The sequence below is a fragment of the Poromitra crassiceps genome (genome assembly GCF_964638095.1).
Source record: "Poromitra crassiceps genome assembly, chromosome: 30".
Lineage (NCBI taxonomy): Eukaryota > Metazoa > Chordata > Actinopteri > Beryciformes > Melamphaidae > Poromitra > Poromitra crassiceps.
In genome coordinates, this window is record NC_139652.1 from 3,239,319 (window position 1) to 3,257,785 (window position 18,467).

Below are 18,467 nucleotides of genomic sequence, written 5' to 3' on the forward strand. Positions count from 1 at the left end.
AAAACCAGGAAACAACAGCATATCTGTTAAACACTTGTTTACTCTTTCTTCTCTTCCAGCGGACGGTGTTTTGCAGGAGGTTTTAGACGAGCATAAGATCAGTCTGATAATGAGATGTGAATTTGTGACAGAAGGAACAGAAGGAACAGCTGAAGCAGAAATTGGAACTCCCCTCAATAGGATCTACACTGCACTCTACATCACAGTGGGACAGAGTGAAGAGGTTAATACCCAACATGAGGTGTGGCAGCTGGAGACAGCATCCAAGATGGAGGCTCTCCATGACACTCTGATCAAGTGCCACGACATCTTTAAACCCTTACCTGATCAAGAGACATACATCAGAGTAGTTCTGACGAATGGTGTTGCTGGAATTGGAAAAACCTTCTCGGTGCAGAAGTTCACTCTGGACTGGGCAGAGGGCTTGGAAAATCAAGACGTCACTCTTGTGATTCTGCTTTCGTTCCGGGAGCTGAACTTGATCAGAGATGAGCGGTACAGTCTTCTCATGCTGCTCCATGTTTTCCATCCAACCTTACAGAGGGTCACAGCAGAGAAGCTCTCTGTCTGTAAAGTTGTGTTCATCTTTGATGGCCTGGATGAAAGCAGACTTCCATTGGATTTCCACAACAATGAGGTTGTGTCTGATGTCACACAGGTATCATCAGTAGATGTGCTGTTGACAAACCTCATCAAGGGGAATCTGCTTCCCTTGGCTCTCCTCTGGATAACTTCCAGACCTGCAGCAGCCAATCAGATCCCTCCTACATGTGTTGACAGGGTGACAGAGGTACGAGGGTTCACTGACCTCCAGAAGGAGGAGTACTTCAAGAGAAGATCCACTGATGAGGAGCTGTCCAGCAGAATCATCTCACACATCAAGGCATCCAGGACCCTCCACATCATGTGCCACATCCCAGTCTTCTGTTGGATCACTGCTACAGTTCTGGAGCACATGTTGACTACAGACCAGAGAGGAGAGCTGCCCAAGACCCTCACTGCGATGTACTCGCACTTCCTGCTGGTTCAGACAGAGAGGAAGAAGCAGAAGTATGACCTGAGTCATGAGATGAGTCAACAGCAGCTGATGGAGACAGACAGGGACGTTCTTCTGAAGCTGGGGAAGCTGGCATTTGAGCATCTGCAGACAGGCCACCTCCTGTTCTACCAAGAAGAGCTGGAGGAGTGTGGTCTTGATGTCAGAGATGCCTCCGTGTTCTCAGGAGTGTGCACAGAGATCTTCAAAAGAGAGTGTGTGCTCTTCCAGAAGACGGTCTACTGCTTTGTTCATCTGAGCATTCAGGAGTTTCTCGCTGCAGTCTACATGTTCCACTGTTACACAAACAAGGCAGAGAATGTACTGAGCACATTCCTGGGAAAAGACTGGGGTAAATGTGATCAATCCCTGGATGTCTTCCTGAAGAAAGCCTTGCTCAAAGCCCTGAAGAGTAAAAATGGCCACCTGGACCTTTTTGTCCGCTTCCTTCATGGGCTCTCACTGGAGTCTAACCAGAGTCTCTTAGGAGGCCTGCTGGGTCAGACAGAGCACAGTCCAGAGAGCATTCAGAGAGCCATCAGCCACCTGAGGAAGACGAACAATTCCAATATATCTCCTGACAGAAGCATCAACATCTTCCACTGTTTGATGGAGATGAACGACCACTCAGTGCACCAGGAGATCCAAAAGTTCCTGAAGTCAGAGAACAAGTCAAAGCAGAAACTCTCTATGGTCCACTGCTCAGCTCTGGCCTACATGCTGCAGATGTCAGAGGAGGTTCTGGATGTGTTTGACCTGAAGGCGTACAACACATCAAACGAGGGACGAAGCAGACTGATCCCAGCTGTGAGGAACTGCAGAGAGGCTCGGTTAGTCCTGATGTGAATTCTAACATTATCTACAGTGTAGTTACATTCACACTAGGATTGGGGCGCATCGATGATGTTGGGCACAGCCGATGGTCTCAGCCCCACCATCGTAACATCGTGATGTCTAGTATAAGAGCCGTGTGCAGCACACATTGCTGTCTGATGCACCACGGGGAAAAGCAAGCAATTTATGCTTTTATGTGCCGATTGCCAAAACCGATTAATAACGCAAAACACGTGAGCCATTTTCAGGTGGAGTTGGTGGCATAGACACAGAGTCAGAGTCACTTTATTTGCCATTTACAGTAGGGACTGCATTGGAATTGGGGTGCTAGGAGCTTAAAAAACATACATAACAAATCACAGGACAACATATAAAAACATTAAAGTCGTTAAAACGTGCATTCCAGGGATATCGTATTTACAGAAATAGCGTAAAAGGCGCGCGCTTGAGAGCGTGGTTGTCAGGGGTCTCCCCTCGGAGATTCCAGGCGGGCGGGCAGCACCCATTCATCGGATTGTCCGCTCCCTCCGCACGAAGCAGCTCGCTGCCTGGTACTCCGCGGATCCCACTCGCGTAGCACGACAACACGCTGAATCCCACTCGATTTGGGGGTGGAACACGCCATGATTGGCCAAAGCCCAATCCAGTCCCCAGAATTGTCAAATAAAATCATCGACATGATACTATGACCCGCCTCTCAACCTGTCATCTTAGACAAACTATGTTTTCAGTCTGAAACGGACTCATTATGCACGTGACGAACAGGTTCAGTTCGACTTTAAGATACCGCGTAAAAAGAATAAAAGGAATAAAAGGGTTAAAAATTTTAAAAGATAAAAAGAGACAAGTGCATAATGTGGATAGAACCAAGTTCTCCAGCTTAAGTTTTAAAGTGCAAGATAATTAAAGTGCAGATGAATTAAGATAAAGTGCCTATGCATAGAGGCAGCATTGCATGTACAGTCAGGTATAAGACATCTTATACAAAGGAAAAGCAACAGAAAGTAAGGCATGGTCTACAGCTTGGCGGGTGTAAGATCTAATGTTTGGAATTAAGGTCATTTAGACTGCGCACCACACTTGGAAAAAAGCTCTTTGCAAAACGAGTGGTAGAGCATTTTATAGAGCGGTAACGTCTGCTGAGGGGAAGTAGGTTAAAGAGGTTGGTGGCTGGATGACCTGCAGGGTCTCTAACAATGTTAGAAGCACGGGCCAGAAGTCTAGAGCTGTAGAGCTCTTCTAATGCAGGCAGGTCGGCCTCGGTTGCCCTGCGAGCACGGCTCACAACTCTGTTTAGAGATGTTTTCTCCTTAACTCATTGAATGCCATGGACGTCCTTCGACGTCCAATTAAATAGTGACGTAGAATGCCACGGACGTCCTTCGACGTCCAATGCGTTTTTTGACGGTGGGACGTCGATCAAAGCCTTCCGCAGCTCCTGTACAACTATAGTAGCTATTGGAGGTGTATAACCTATTTTACGGACTCATTAGGTGGCGACAGTGCTTGCTCGGTGCAGTCCAGATTAGAGACAGGTCCGAGAAACAGCCTAAAAGCCGTGGATCAAAGACAACCCGATGCATGCTCCCAGAGCCATTTGCTCTGTCGCGGGAGCTGACATTGGCTCCGAACAGGAGTCAATCCGCGCTCACAACTGAGCCCCTCTGTCCCTGTCTGTCTGTCTGTCTGTCTGTATAGTTTCTCCAACCGATTAGCAGCCAGGAAAGCAGCCCCTGACGCCAAACCATTCAGCAATCCGGGTTGGCTCTTCCCTGCTGTGGCGCTGAGAGCCGACAGCAGCACACAAACGCAGCACTCCGAAAATATAATGGTTGCGTGAGGCTGTGTGCAGTGTGGGGAGGAGTTTACGGGGGGAGGGGGGGAGGGGGGTGGTGCACGCAGGGCATCACACAACAACTACGTCACTACATCAGAAAATATTATCTTCAGACTCAGTGAATGTGCTTGAAATGCTGCATTTCACAAAAGGCGGATTATCTCAGCTAATAATTTGAAAAGCCTGAAAACGCTGAAAACAACCTATCTTCTCCGGCTCATAACTAAAGAACGGAAAATGGTATCAATAAACTTTTTTTTGCTGATGATACAATAGAGCCAGCTCGTTCTTGTGCGTGTTCGGTGTTTACATAGTAATATCACACAATATTCTGTGGGCCTCGAGAAATCACTGAAAACGCTCTGAAAACTCTGGCACTGGGAGCATCCGTTCTCCAAAAGTGGCTGGCACTGAATGAGTTAACAGTGAGATTACCAAACCATATGGTGAAAGAGCTGGTGAGGATACTCTCGATGATACATCGATACAAATTCAGGAGGACCTGACTGTTGTGGGTAAAATGCTTTAGTCTTCTTAAGAAGAAGAGCCGTTGCTGAGCCTTTTTGATGACTGTTTTAGTATTGGAGTGCCAAGTGAGGTCATCAGAGATGGTGACACCAAGAAATTTAAAATCCTTAACCATCTCGACTTCAGTGCCGTTGATTAGAATGGGATGGTGGGGTCCCTTAGTACGGCGGAAATCGATGACGAGCTCCTTTGTTTTAGAAGCATTAAGTATGAGGTTGTTAGCCTCGCTCCACCTGACTAGATTTTCAACCTCCAGTCTGTAGACACAGACACAGCTGAAACCATGCTGAAACATATCGGTGGTGTCATTAAGTGTATGAGACAGACACAACACGTCATCTGTAATGTATGCCAGGATAAAATACTTTGTAGGAGAAGCAATAGTAATCCTTGCAGCAGACAGATGAACAGGATGATATTGTAAACAACTTCTCATGTTTCCTTCAGACCCGTGCTGCCTAGGCTAGCTGACGTTAGCTCTAGTTAGCTTGCTAGAATTTAGCCGCTTGGTAACATTACGGTTTTGCTAGTCTTTACTCTTATTTTTTATCCCATTTTTATCCCCCATTAGTGCTAATTTATATCTATCCTGGTTGCTGCTCCACCCTCTGCCGATCTGGGGAGAGCCGAAAACTGGCTCCATGCTTCCTCCGAGACATGGGCAGTTAGCCAGCCACTTCTTTTCACCTGACAGGGGAAGCTTCACCGGTAGGACATAGCACGTGGGAGGATCACGCTATTATTCATATAGAACTAATTAGCATGACTTCACAACAACAAAAAAGTACTTCCGTGTGCCACTGCAGCAGTAATAAAGCTCAAAAGTTGTGCCAAACCACCATTAATATGTCACACACTATACATCACATCACTTATATTTTGACATTGTGAGTGAGAGCAGAATTAGCTAAATAGTCTGATTTATAATATATGTATGTAGTGTGAATCTTCTGTATATTGTGTGAACTGTCAGTTTTAAGTGTACAGTCAAGACTGGCTCCATAGGGTCCCATTATAAAGGTGATTTCTCTAACGGTACAAAATATAAATGAAAGCTGAATTAAGGTAATATAGTCCTAAAAGTGGTGACTCGTTAATTTTGATCGAGCTTAAAGTATGAAGGAGCAGTTAGAGTTCAAAGAGGGCATGGTTTCACCATGAACTGCTGTTTAAAATGAATGGCAGTTGCAACCGCAAGTATCGGCAATCTGTTTGGTTACAAACATGCTGATTCATAAACAGAAATTGACCTAAAACCTCATGTTTTGATTTCTTATTTAGATTGCTGCACCTCTCTCTATTCCTGTCTCAAACCTCATGCTTTGATATCTTATTTAGATTGCTGCACCTCTCTGTATTCCTGTCTCAAACCTCATGCTTTGATATCTTATTTAGATTGCTACACCTCTCTCTATTCCTGTCTCAAACCTGATGCTTTGATATCTTATTTAGATTGCTGCACCTCTCTCTATTCCTGTCTCAAACCACATGCTTTGATATCTTATTTAGATTGCTGCACCTCTCTCTATTCCTGTCTCAAACCACATGCTTTGATATCTTATTTAGATTGCTGCACCTCTCTCTATTCCTGTCTCAAACCACATGCTTTGATATCTTATTTAGATTGCTGCACCTCTCTATTCCTGTCTCAAACCACATGCTTTGATATCTTATTTAGATTGCTGCACCTCTCTCTATTCCTGTCTCAAACCACATGCTTTGATATCTTATTTAGATTGCTGCACCTCTCTCTATTCCTGTCTCAAACCACATGCTTTGATATCTTATTTAGATTGCTGCACCTCTCTCTATTCCTGTCTCAAACCTGATGCTTTGATATCTTATTTAGATTGCTGCACCTCTCTCTATTCCTGTCTTAAACCTGATGCTTTGATATCTTATTTAGATTGCTGCACCTCTCTCTATTCCTGTCTCAAACCACATGCTTTGATATCTTATTTAGATTGCTGCACCTCTCTCTATTCCTGTCTCAAACCTCATGCTTTGATATCTTATTTAGATTGCTGCACCTCTCTCTATTCCTGTCTCAAACCTCATGCTTTGATATCTTATTTAGATTGCTGCACCTCTCTCTATTCCTGTCTCAAACCTCATGCTTTGATATCTTATTTAGATTGCTGCACCTCTCTCTATTCCTGTCTCAAACCTGATGCTTTGATATCTTATTTAGATTGCTGCACCTCTCTCTATTCCTGTCTCAAACCTGATGCTTTGATATCTTATTTAGATTGCTGCACCTCTCTCTATTCCTGTCTCAAACCACATGCTTTGATATCTTATTTAGATTGCTGCACCTCTCTCTATTCCTGTCTCAAACCTCATGCTTTGATATCTTATTTAGATTGCTGCACCTCTCTCTATTCCTGTCTCAAACCTCATGCTTTGATATCTTATTTAGATTGCTGCACCTCTCTCTATTCCTGTCTCAAACCTCATGCTTTGATATCTTATTTAGATTGCTGCACCTCTCTCTATTCCTGTCTCAAACCTCATGCTTTGATATCTTATTTAGATTGCTGCACCTCTCTCTATTCCTGTCTCAAACCTCATGCTTTGATATCTTATTTAGATTGCTGCACCTCTCTCTATTCCTGTCTCAAACCTCATGCTTTGATATCTTATTTAGATTGCTGCACCTCTCTCTATTCCTGTCTCAAACCTCATGCTTTGATATCTTATTTAGATTGCTGCACCTCTCTCTATTCCTGTCTCAAACCTCATGCTTTGATATCTTATTTAGATTGCTGCACCTCTCTCTATTCCTGTCTCAGACATAGTTTACTGTCACATCTCCAGCTGCTTCAGAATAGAGCAACTAGGATTTGAACCAGTGCTACAGGAAGTTACATCATCAGAGCCTAGATGCCATACTGAACTCTGTATCTATATTTGCATTCATTAATAATCTGTTTATGTGAGTTGTGTGACTGAAATGATAAAATAATCATATTTCCTCATCTTTTCATATCCATTAAGGCTGAGTGACTGTAAGCTGTCAGAGAGAAGCTGTGAAGCTCTGGCCTCAGTTCTCAGCTCAGTTCTCAGCTCCAAGTCCTCCAGTCTGAGAGAGCTGGACCTGAGTAACAATGATTTACATGACTCTGGAGTGAAGCTGGTATCTGCTGGACTGCAGAGTCCACACTGTAGACTGGAAACTCTCAGGTCAGTATTACTGATACTGTTCAACAGACCACCATTTAAATGTGGCTTTACATGCACATTAATATCAGTGAAAATAGCTGACCTCTGTATTTTCCTGCTGATGTGAGTTTTGAAAGCAGCTGAGATACCAACATTTATCACATCTAGTTTCTATCCTGTGGTAGAATCATCTCCTTTCTTTACTGCCTCTGTTGTTAAGACCTGAAGTAAAGGATTTATCACATTCTGTCACACATTGAGTCCAGAACTGAAATGAAAACACAAACCAGATCCTTGGGACAGTTTTACATGATCATAACTAATTTCAGAACAGTGCACTAATGAGAATCCAACATGTAACTCTTTAAACAAGGAGTTTACCCGAGGATCTCTTGTTCAGAAAACCTGTACAAAAGTTTGCAAAAGCAATACTCAAGAATAAACAATAACTATTATTAGTGCTGGCCGGTTGATATGGCTGAAAATGTTAGAATCATAACAATTTTAATATCAGGCAATATAGAGTTTTATATGTAAAAATAACTGTTCCTGTCAAGTTTAAAGGGTTAATTTTGCACTTGTAATAAAGTTGAATAGATCAGACAACTTTCATTTAAAGATCTTCAGCCTCACTAGATGTTGCTGTGACATCTATGTCTCTAATAGAGCCATATGGAATCCACCATCACCAGGCCTGGACTGGCCATCTGGCAGTTCTGGCAAATGCCAGAAGGGCCCGTGTGCGTTATGGGCCGACCGGACTGCAGAAAAAGAAAAAACTTTATAATAATAATGAACTTCACTGGCCCAGCGCTGCACCGGGCCGGCCCATTTTCTTATAGAGGGGTTCTCCCCCTACTGGCAAGTGATTATGGCATGGTGTGAGAGAAGGATCTCCCCTCTGCTCTGCTCAAAGTGGCCTGCTCCATGTCAAGGCGTCTCAACCGTGGAAGTTTAATTTCCTTGCTAGATGCATGTCAATATCTACAGGTCAGATGGACATAAAACAAACGTCTTAGTGTTAGTATCACGCACCTTTATTTTGATCAAGCCTTTATGTTGATGGCATCACAAAGGAGAGACTTTATTTTTCTTTGGACACGGACTGGACAGCACAGGATCGAGCGCACTAATGTTAATAGGTAGGGCATGGAATGTATATTTGATATACATAATGGCTTTGTTAAGACTGCGTTGCCTAATGTGCTGTTGTGGTTTTTGGCCGCCATGCCGTGCTCATGCGTGTGGTGTGAATGTGTTTCAGTGTGTGAATGTGTTTCAGTGTGTGGTGTGAATGTGTTTCAGATGGTGTGAATGTGTTTCAGTGTGTGGTGGTGTGAATGTGTTTCAGTGTGTGAATGTGTTTCAGTGTGTGGTGTGAATGTGTTTCAGTGTGTGGTGTGAATGTGTTTCAGATGGTGTGAATGTGTTTCAGTGTGTGGTGTGAATGTGTTTCAGTGTGTGAATGTGTTTCAGTGTGTGGTGTGAATGTGTTTCAGTGTGTGGTGTGAATGTGTTTCAGTGTGTAGTGTGAATGTGTTTCAGTGTGTGGTGTGAATGTGTTTGAGTGTGTGGTGTGAATGTGTTTCAGTGTGTGTGGTGTGAATGTGTTTCAGTGTGGTGTGAATGTGTTTCAGTGTGTGGTGTGAATGTGTTTGAGTGTGTGGTGTGAATGTGTTTCAGTGTGTGTGGTGTGAATGTGTTTCAGTGTGGTGTGAATGTGTTTCAGTGTGGTGTGAATGTGTTTCAGTGTGTGATGTGAATGTGTTTCAGTGTGTGATGTGAATGTGTTTCAGTGTGTGGTGTGAATGTGTTTCAGTGTGGTGTGAATGTGTTTCAGTATGTGGTGTGAATGTGTTTCAGTGTGTGATGTGAATGTGTTTCAGTGTGTGGTGTGAATGTGTTTCAGTGTGTGGTGTGAATGTGTTTCAGTATGTGGTGTGAATGTGTTTCAGTGTGTGATGTGAATGTGTTTCAGTGTGTGGTGTGAATGTGTTTCAGTGTGTGGTGTGAATGTGTTTCAGTGTGTGGTGTGTGAATGTGTTTCAGATGGTGTGAATGTGTTTCAGTGTGTGGTGTGAATGTGTTTCAGTGTGTGGTGTGAATGTGTTTCAGTGTGGGGTGTGAATGTGTTTCAGATGGTGTGAATGTGTTTCAGTGTGTGATGTGAATGTGTTTCAGTGTGTGGTGTGAATGTGTTTCAGTGTGTGGTGTGAATGTGTTTCAGTGTGTGATGTGAATGTGTTTCAGTGTGTGGTGTGAATGTGTTTCAGTGTGTGGTGTGAATGTGTTTCAGTATGTGGTGTGAATGTGTTTCAGTGTGTGGTGTGAATGTGTTTCAGTGTGTGGTGTGAATGTGTTTCAGTGTGTGGTGTGAATGTGTTTCAGTGTGGGGTGTGAATGTGTTTCAGATGGTGTGAATGTGTTTCAGTGTGTGGTGTGAATGTGTTTCAGTGTGTGGTGTGAATGTGTTTCAGTGTGGTGTGAATGTGTTTCAGTGTGTGGTGTGAATGTGTTTGAGTGTGTGGTGTGAATGTGTTTCAGTGTGGTGTGAATGTGTTTCAGTGTGTGGTGTGTGAATGTGTTTCAGTGTGTGGTGTGAATGTGTTTCAGTGTGTGATGTGAATGTGTTTCAGTGTGTAGTGTGAATGTGTTTGAGTGTGTGGTGTGAATGTGTTTCAGTGTGGTGTGAATGTGTTTCAGTGTGTGGTGTGAATGTGTTTCAGTGTGTGGTGTGAATGTGTTTCAGTGTGTGATGTGAATGTGTTTCAGTGTGTGGTGTGAATGTGTTTCAGTGTGGTGTGAATGTGTTTCAGTATGTGGTGTGAATGTGTTTCAGTGTGTGATGTGAATGTGTTTCAGTGTGTGGTGTGAATGTGTTTCAGTGTGTGGTGTGAATGTGTTTCAGTATGTGGTGTGAATGTGTTTCAGTGTGTGATGTGAATGTGTTTCAGTGTGTGGTGTGAATGTGTTTCAGTGTGTGGTGTGAATGTGTTTCAGTGTGTGGTGTGAATGTGTTTCAGTGTGTGGTGTGAATGTGTTTCAGTGTGTGGTGTGAATGTGTTTCAGTGTGTGGTGTGAATGTGTTTCAGTGTGTGGTGTGAATGTGTTTCAGTGTGGTGTGAATGTGTTTCAGTGTGTGGTGTGAATGTGTTTCAGTGTGTGGTGTGAATGTGTTTCAGTGTGGTGTGAATGTGTTTCAGTGTGTGATGTGAATGTGTTTCAGTGTGTGGTGTGAATGTGTTTCAGTGTGTGGTGTGAATGTGTTTCAGTGTGTGGTGTGAATGTGTTTCAGTGTGTGGTGTGAATGTGTTTCAGTGTGTGGTGTGAATGTGTTTCAGTGTGTGGTGTGAATGTGTTTCAGTGTGTGTGGTGTGAATGTGTTTCAGTGTGGTGTGAATGTGTTTCAGTGTGTGGTGTGAATGTGTTTCAGTGTGGTGTGAATGTGTTTCAGTGTGTGGTGTGAATGTGCTTCAGTGTGTGGTGTGAATGTGTTTCAGTGTGGTGTGAATGTGTTTCAGTGTGTGGTGTGAATGTGTTTCAGTGTGTGGTGTGAATGTGTTTCAGTGTGTGGTGTGAATGTGCTTCAGTGTGTGGTGTCAATGTGTTTCAGTGTGGTGTGAATGTGTTTCAGTATGTGGTGTGAATGTGCTTCAGTGTGTGATGTGAATGTGCTTCAGTGTGGTGTGAATGTGTTTCAGTATGTGATGTGAATGTGCTTCAGTGTGGTGTGAATGTGTTTCAGTGTGTGGTGTGAATGTGTTTCAGTATGTGGTGTGAATGTGCTTCAGTGTGTGGTGTGAATGTGCTTCAGTGTGGTGTGAATGTGTTTCAGTATGTGGTGTGAATGTGCTTCAGTGTGTGTGGTGTGAATGTGTTTCAGTGTGGTGTGAATGTGTTTCAGTGTGTGTGGTGTGAATGTGTTTCAGTGTGGTGTGAATGTGTTTCAGTATGTGGTGTGAATGTGCTTCAGTGTGTGTGGTGTGAATGTGTTTCAGTGTGTGGTGTGAATGTGTTTCAGTGTGTGGTGTGAATGTGTTTCAGTGTGTGTGGTGTGAATGTGTTTCAGTGTGTGGTGTGAATGTGTTTCAGTGTGTGGTGTGAATGTGTTTCAGTGTGTGGTGTGAATGTGTTTCAGTGTGTGATGTGAATGTGTTTCAGTGTGTGGTGTGAATGTGTTTCAGTGTGTGGTGTGAATGTGTTTCAGTGTGTGGTGTGAATGTGTTTCAGTGTGGTGTGAATGTGTTTCAGTGTGTGGTGTGAATGTGTTTCAGTGTGTGGTGTGAATGTGTTTCAGTGTGTGATGTGAATGTGTTTCAGTGTGTGATGTGAATGTGTTTCAGTGTGTGATGTGAATGTGTTTCAGTGTGGTGTGAATGTGTTTCAGTGTGTGGTGTGAATGTGTTTCAGTGTGTGGTGTGAATGTGTTTCAGTGTGTGATGTGAATGTGTTTCAGTGTGTGGTGTGTGAATGTGTTTCAGTGTGTGGTGTGAATGTGTTTCAGTGTGTGGTGTGAATGTGTTTCAGTGTGTGGTGTGAATGTGTTTCAGTGTGTGATGTGAATGTGTTTCAGTGTGTGGGGTGTGAATGTGTTTCAGTGTGTGGTGTGAATGTGTTTCAGTGTGTGGTGTGAATGTGTTTCAGTGTGTAGTGTGAATGTGTTTCAGTGTTTGTATAGTTAGATTGTCTGACAGTTGTGTCAGGGATGGTGTTTCTCTGAGGGATGTGAAGCTGCTGTACGCTTATCAGACCTATTGGACTGTTGCTGACTGTTACATCACTGTCAAATGCAGCTAGTGGCTAGGCTACCTAGGCAGCTAGCCTAGGCTATGCCGCAAAAGGAGTAGTTAGTTAAGTTGCAACATGTGTTGGTGAAATCAGTGGTGTCGTCGTTAATTGTAGTGGGTTTACTGTAAGTTTCAGCTTGGAGTGAGATTTGTTATCACACACAGCAGGGGGGTCCTGGGTGGGGCCTGCAGGTCTGTTATTTCATGTACATGAAGTTAACACAATTACTCTTTGGATCATAGTTTCACTGTTATTTAACTACAATACAGAGAGTCAAGGAGTCTGGACAAGAGTCATCTAGAAATATTCTCACATTTGGGTTTGAGAGACAAAATCTCATCAAATGGGGGTCTGTTGCCCTGATGTGGTCTAAATGAGGGGTCCTTGATATGAAAGAGGTTGATAATCACTGGCCTAGGGAACCTATCTCTCTCTCCCCATCCCTCTCTCTCTCTCTCTCTCTCTCTTTAAATAATATAGGCCTAAAACTGTTTTAAGTGGGTATACTCAAATCCTGGAGCTTTCCTAGTGGGTCTACTGTGTATACCTGCGTATCACATAGACTACACCACTGGGAGAAATATCTAGAATGGTTCAATAATAATGACCATGGAGGATATAAATGAAAAACATTGTTGCTGATTTTAAATGGGTCTAATAGGCTGAACTCATCTGGATGCAGAAGCAGCAAGAGAGCAGAGCAAATGCAAACGTACAGATCAGACTCGCCTAAACCCAGTAGTGACAACAGTTTTGTGACAAGCAAGATCAAGAGACGCCTAACAAAACTCCATGAGTATTTAGAACAGACGTGCCGGTGGCTCAGTGGTTAACACTGTTGCCTCACAGCAAGAAGGTCCCGGGTTCGAACCCCGGTCCGTCCCAGGTCCTTTCTGTGTGGAGTTTGCATGTTCTTCCTGTGTTCGTGTGGGTTTTCTCCGGGTGCTTCGGTTTCCTCCCACCATCAAAGAAAGACATGTATGTTAGGGTTAATACTCCTGTCAGTGCCCCTGACCAAGGTACTGGCAAAAGAACTGGAGTTGGTCCCCGGGCGCTGCACAGTGGCTGCCCACTGCTCCTAGTTCTAGGAAGGTTCCTAGTAGAGGATGGTCAAATGCAGAGGATGAATTTCCCCAAGGGGATAAATAAAGGATAACTTAACTTAAAACTAACTTAACAATTCTTTTTTAAGTGATTTAAACATCGCCCATTATAAGCCTAAGGCAAAAATGAATGGGGAAAATGTCTATATATTCAGGGGGTAGGGGGGTGGTGGGGCGTCATCACTTTGTTGGGCCGCTGAAGACCACAAATGCCAGGGCTGAATTTTGGTCCCAGCCCTGACGATCTGTGTGTGTGTGTGTGTGTGTGTGTGTGTGTGTGTGTGTGTGTGTGTGTGTGTGTGTGTGTGTGTGTGTGTGTGTGTGTGTGTGTGTGTGTGTGTGTGTGTGTGTGTGTGTGTGTGTGTGTGTGTGTGTGTGTGTGTGTGTGTGTGTGTGTGTGTGTGTGTGTGTGTGATCTGAAATACCCGAAGTACCAAAGAGGAAATAAAGAGCACATTTGCATAGAAACCTGTTTTAAATGAACACATAATGTTGTGCCTTTGAAAAGTCAGTTTGATCCTGTAGTTAGTCATGCAGTAATACATGAGCGCTTTATTTTGAAAGTCAAATTGTGTAGCTTCTGTATGATTAGTAGCCACGACTCTTATTAGCCAGCGAGCTAACTTTAGCTTGACACCATGTGTCTGTGTCATAGGTGCTGAATCTGTGGGTGCTCCATCGCCCGAGCACCCACGGGGAAATGAGAGAGAAAGAGAGAGGGACAGAGAGAGAGAGAAAGAGAGGGACAGAGAAGGGGTGGACCGAGAGAAAGAGAGGGAGAGAGGGGGACAGAGAGAGAGAGGCAGAGCGAGATAGAGAGAAAGAGAGGGAGAGCGAGAGAGAAAGAGAGAGAAAGAGAGGGACAGAGAGAGAGATGGACCGAGAGAAAGAGAGGGAGAGAGGGGGACAGAGAGAGAGAGGCAGAGCGAGATAGAGAGAAAGAGAGGGAGAGCGAGAGAGAAAGAGAGAGAAAGAGAGGGACAGAGAGAGAGATGGACCGAGCGGAAGAGAGGGAGAGAGAGGGACAGAGAGAGAGGGAGAGAAAGAGAGAGAGGGACAGAGAGAGAGAAAGAAAGAGAGGGAGAGAGAGAAAGAGAGGGGGAGCGAGAGAAAGAGAGGGAGAGAGAGAAAGAGAGGGAGAGTGAGAGAGAGAGAGGGACAGAGAGAAAGAGAGAGGAACAGAGAGAAAGAGAGGGAGAGAGAGAAAGAGAGAGGAACAGAGAGGGACAGAGAGAAAGAGAGGGGGACAGAGAGAGAGGGAGAGAGAGAGAGAGAGGATGAGAGAGAAAGAGAGGGGGAGAGAGAGAGGGACAGAGAAAGAGGGAGAGAGAGACAGAGAGGGACTGAGAGGGAGAGAGAGGGACAGAGAGAAAGAGAGGGAGAGAGAGAAAGAGAGAGGGACAGACAGAAAGAGAGAGGGACAGAGAGGGAGAGAGAGATAGAGAGGGGGAGAGAGAGAGGGACAGGGAGAAAGAGAGGGGGAGAGAGAGAAAGAGAGGGGGAGAGAGAGAGAGGGACAGAGAGAAAGAGAGGGGGAGAGAGAAAGAGAGGGGGAGAGAGAGAAAGAGAGGGAGAGAGAGGGGGACAGAGAGAAAGAGAGGGGGAGAGAGAGAAAGAGAGAGGAACAGAGAAAGAGAGGGGGAGATAAAGAGAGGGAGAGAGAGAAAGAGAGGAACAGAGAGAGAGGGACAGACAGAAAGAGAGAGGGACAGAGAGAAAGAGAGGGGGAGAGGGAGAGAGAGAGAGAGAAAGAGAGGGAGAGAGAGGGAAGCAACAAGTGACAGAAGAAAAAAGGAGTGGATAGAGAGGGACACAGAGTGAAACAGGCGTGTGTGTGTGTGTGTGTGTGTGTGTGTGTGTGTGTGTGCAGTGTGACGTCAGGTTGTGTTTCTCAAAAAGTTTAATCTGTTTCAACCCCTCTGCTGCAGACCCCATTAAAGTGTGTGTGTGTGTGTGTGTGTGTGTGTGTGTGTGTGTGTGTGTGTGTGTGTGTGTGTGTGTGTGTGTGTGTGTGTGTGTGGGTGTGGGTGTGCGTGTGCGTGTGTGTGTGTGTGTGTGTGTGCAGTGTGTGTGTGTGTGTGTGTGTGTGCAGTGTGACGTCGGGTTGTGTTTCTCAAAAAGTTTAATCTGTTTCAACCCCTCTGCTGCAGACCCCATTAAAGTGTGTGTGTGTGTGTGTGTGTGTGTGTGTGTGTGTGTGTGTGTGTGTGTGTGTGTGTGTGTGTGTGTGTGTGTGTGTGTGTGTGTGTGTGTGTGTGTGTGTGTGTGTGTGTGTGTGTGTGTGCAGGCTGTCAGGCTGTCTCCTCACAGAGGAAGGCTGTGCTTCTCTGGCCTCAGCTCTGACCTCCAACCCCTCCCATCTGAGAGAGCTGGACCTGAGCTACAATCATCCAGAAGCCTCAGTGAAGCTCCTCTCTGCTGGACTGAAGGATCCAACCTGGAGACTGGAGACTCTCAGGTATGAAGAGACAACATCTGCTAGAAGACAGAGTCACACACATGTTCTCTGTCACACTGAGAAGATGAGGAATATGTTTCATGTTTAATGGAGGATATGAGTGGAAATCCTTCATATTGAAGCTTATTAAATGTCCATGTTTCCATCATTAAAGAGAATCTGCTGGTCTGACTTCTTCTCTGTTTATTCCTCCAGTGTGGAACATGCTGGAGTGCAGAGGTTGAGACCAGGTCTGAGTAAATGTAAGTGTGTATTTAGTTTAGTTTAGTTTGATTCATAAAAACAAAGCAACACATTCAACTAGTGAGAAGGAAAGTGCATCTACAGCACAGTCTGTGACGTCCATTCATTCAGATCCTGTGAGTCAGGAAGATGGCTGACATCATGTGACATCATCAAACTGCTGAGAAATGAACTGTCAATAAATCAACAAACAAACAAACAAACAAACAGGTTTATTAGATGAGAAGCTGCTGCTGTAATGAGTCTTGTTGTCTCATCAGATGCCCGTGATCTCACACTGGATCCAAACACAGCAAACAGAGAGCTCCTCCTGTCTGAAGACAACAGAAAGGTGACGTGGGTGGAAGAGGAGCAGCCATATCCTGATCACCCAGAGAGATTTGACACCCTGACTCAGCTGCTGTGTAGAGATGGTCTCACTGATCGCTCTTACTGGGAGGTGAAGACGGAAGGAGGGGTTAATATAGGAGTGACTTACAGAGGAATCAGCAGGAGAGGAGCGGCTAAAGACTGTAGGCTTGGATGTAATGAAAAGTCCTGGAGTCTGTACTGCTGTGATGATCGTTACATTGCCTGGCACAATAGCAGCCGCACAGACATACCTCTCCCCTCCTCTCGCTCTAACAGAGTCGCAGTGTATCTTGACTGGCCTGCTGGCTCTCTGTCCTTCTACAACGTTTCCTCTGACAAACTGATTCACCTCCACACTTTCCACTCCAAATTCACTGAACATCTTTACCCTGGGTTCCGTCTTTGGCCTGGTCACTCAGTGTCTCTGTGTCAGATAGAGTGAGAGAGAAACACTGTCACCAAACACAAACACATAAAGTCACAATAGTGTGTGTGTGTGCGCGGCGCGTGCGCACGCACGTCGGTCCCTGTGAACAGTAACATTTTTTAACATGCAACAAGAACTTTTAGTTCTTGATTTTAGTCTGAAAATAATAGGCATAAATGAAGAATGTTTGATCTGTATAGTTTGAAACAGAACTTGTTGACTTGAATATGTCATTATTGTTGTCTTTAAATAAAGCAGTGTATTATTGCTGTGTTGTATGAAGGAGAAGAAAAGTTTCAGTTTCTCAGTTGGTACACTGAGGAAGACTTCTGTTGAAACGTTTGTACCTGCCATCTGCTTCAATTAAATTAACAAAAGGACATTTTTGAGAGTGCTGGCTTTTCTTCTCCTTCATAGACCATTTTGAGCCGTGCACCCACCAACTGTTTTTTGTGAGTGTGCTTGCTTTTCCCCTTTTTTATTGCTGTGTTGTTAAATCAGTTGAGTGTTGAGATTTCAAACTATTTGGGACCCGTTTCTGGCCTACCTTGACGAGGTTAGGCCGGTCTTTCTCCCTTGTGTGGGATCCCACTCATTTATATATGTGTATATATATATATTTACAAGCACAATTTATATATATGTATATATATATGTATGTATGTATATATACAAGCTGTATGTAACTGGTGGCACTAGTGTATGTATGCTTTTTCTTTCTTTTCTTTTTCATCCATTCGCTTTGGCAACACAGGAATGTCAACAAGCCAGTAAAACAGGTTGAGACTGAAGGAGAGAGAGAGACTCACGCACACTAGAGAGAGAGAGACTCCCGCGCTCTCTCGCATGCGCTCTCTCTAGTGCGCACGAGTCTCTCTGAGTGCGCGAGAGAGAGAGAGAGAGAGAGAGAGAGAGAGAGAGAGAGAGAGAGAGAGAGAGAGAGAGAGAGAGAGAGAGACTCGCGCGCTAACAGAGCTACTCCATCTCGTGGGGGACGGCGCTCCTTTTACTTTCAGAGTAGAAACAACAGAAAGCCAGCCAGCCTGCACACATGCTGTAGCGTGGCCAGTACAATCCACCAGAGGGCGACATTGTTCCACACAAACCCTCATCTTAAAGAGAAGAGATCCCATTGTCCCAAAGGTGACCTTACTGGAAACTGCATGTTGTACTTAATCGTATATTTTTTACATCATACACACAACATATAACCACACATACACAATATACATACAACCATTAAGTTAAAGCAGAAACACAGCCAGCCTCTCTCCAGCTGGATGAAAGACAAACAACTCAGAGAAATGAGAGAAACTGTGGCAGAAAATAAACAATACAAATAATAAATGTGTATGAACTGAGTTAAATAAGATGAGTAGCTTACATTTATTTATATGAGCCTGATGTATTTTATTATGTTAAGCACTGCACGCACCGACCACAGCCATTAACTGGTTGCATAATGCTATGTTATCAGGCCTGTAATGTAAAAGAGCAATAACATAAGTTATTAGCCTATATATGAGCAAAGATGACATTATGTTACAGGGTCAAGATTTGATCACATTATTGGATTCTCATTAATTTATTAGCTGTATTTTATTTAGTTTAATTGCATTATGGTGAATTATTAAGTTTTAGGTCTATTATTGTGCTTTCATGAGATGGATGTGGTATAGAATAAAATAAACTGCTGACTG

The 18,467-nt window shown here is 44.1% G+C and overlaps 1 protein-coding gene across 5 annotated transcripts in view; it reads left to right on the top strand.

Moving 5' to 3' along the window:
• The window catches only part of LOC310800499 (NACHT, LRR and PYD domains-containing protein 12-like), an 83,388-nt gene that overhangs the window by 17,099 nt on the left and 47,822 nt on the right, over positions 1-18,467 (top strand). The window contains exons 13-17 of one of the 5 annotated variants that reach the window (XM_083663106.1): positions 60-1,866; positions 7,233-7,418; positions 15,576-15,746; positions 15,942-15,988; positions 16,250-18,093. The exons of 3 other annotated variants lie outside the window; for them this stretch is intronic. In XM_083663106.1, the coding sequence (XP_083519232.1) occupies positions 60-1,866; positions 7,233-7,418; positions 15,576-15,746; positions 15,942-15,988; positions 16,250-16,782 (2,744 nt within the window). In that variant the 3' untranslated portion in view covers positions 16,783-18,093. Of the gene's footprint in view, positions 1-59; positions 1,867-7,232; positions 7,419-15,575; positions 15,747-15,941; positions 15,989-16,249; positions 18,094-18,467 lie in introns of those variants that run through there. One more of the 5 variants, XM_083663105.1, reaches the window with a different exon arrangement.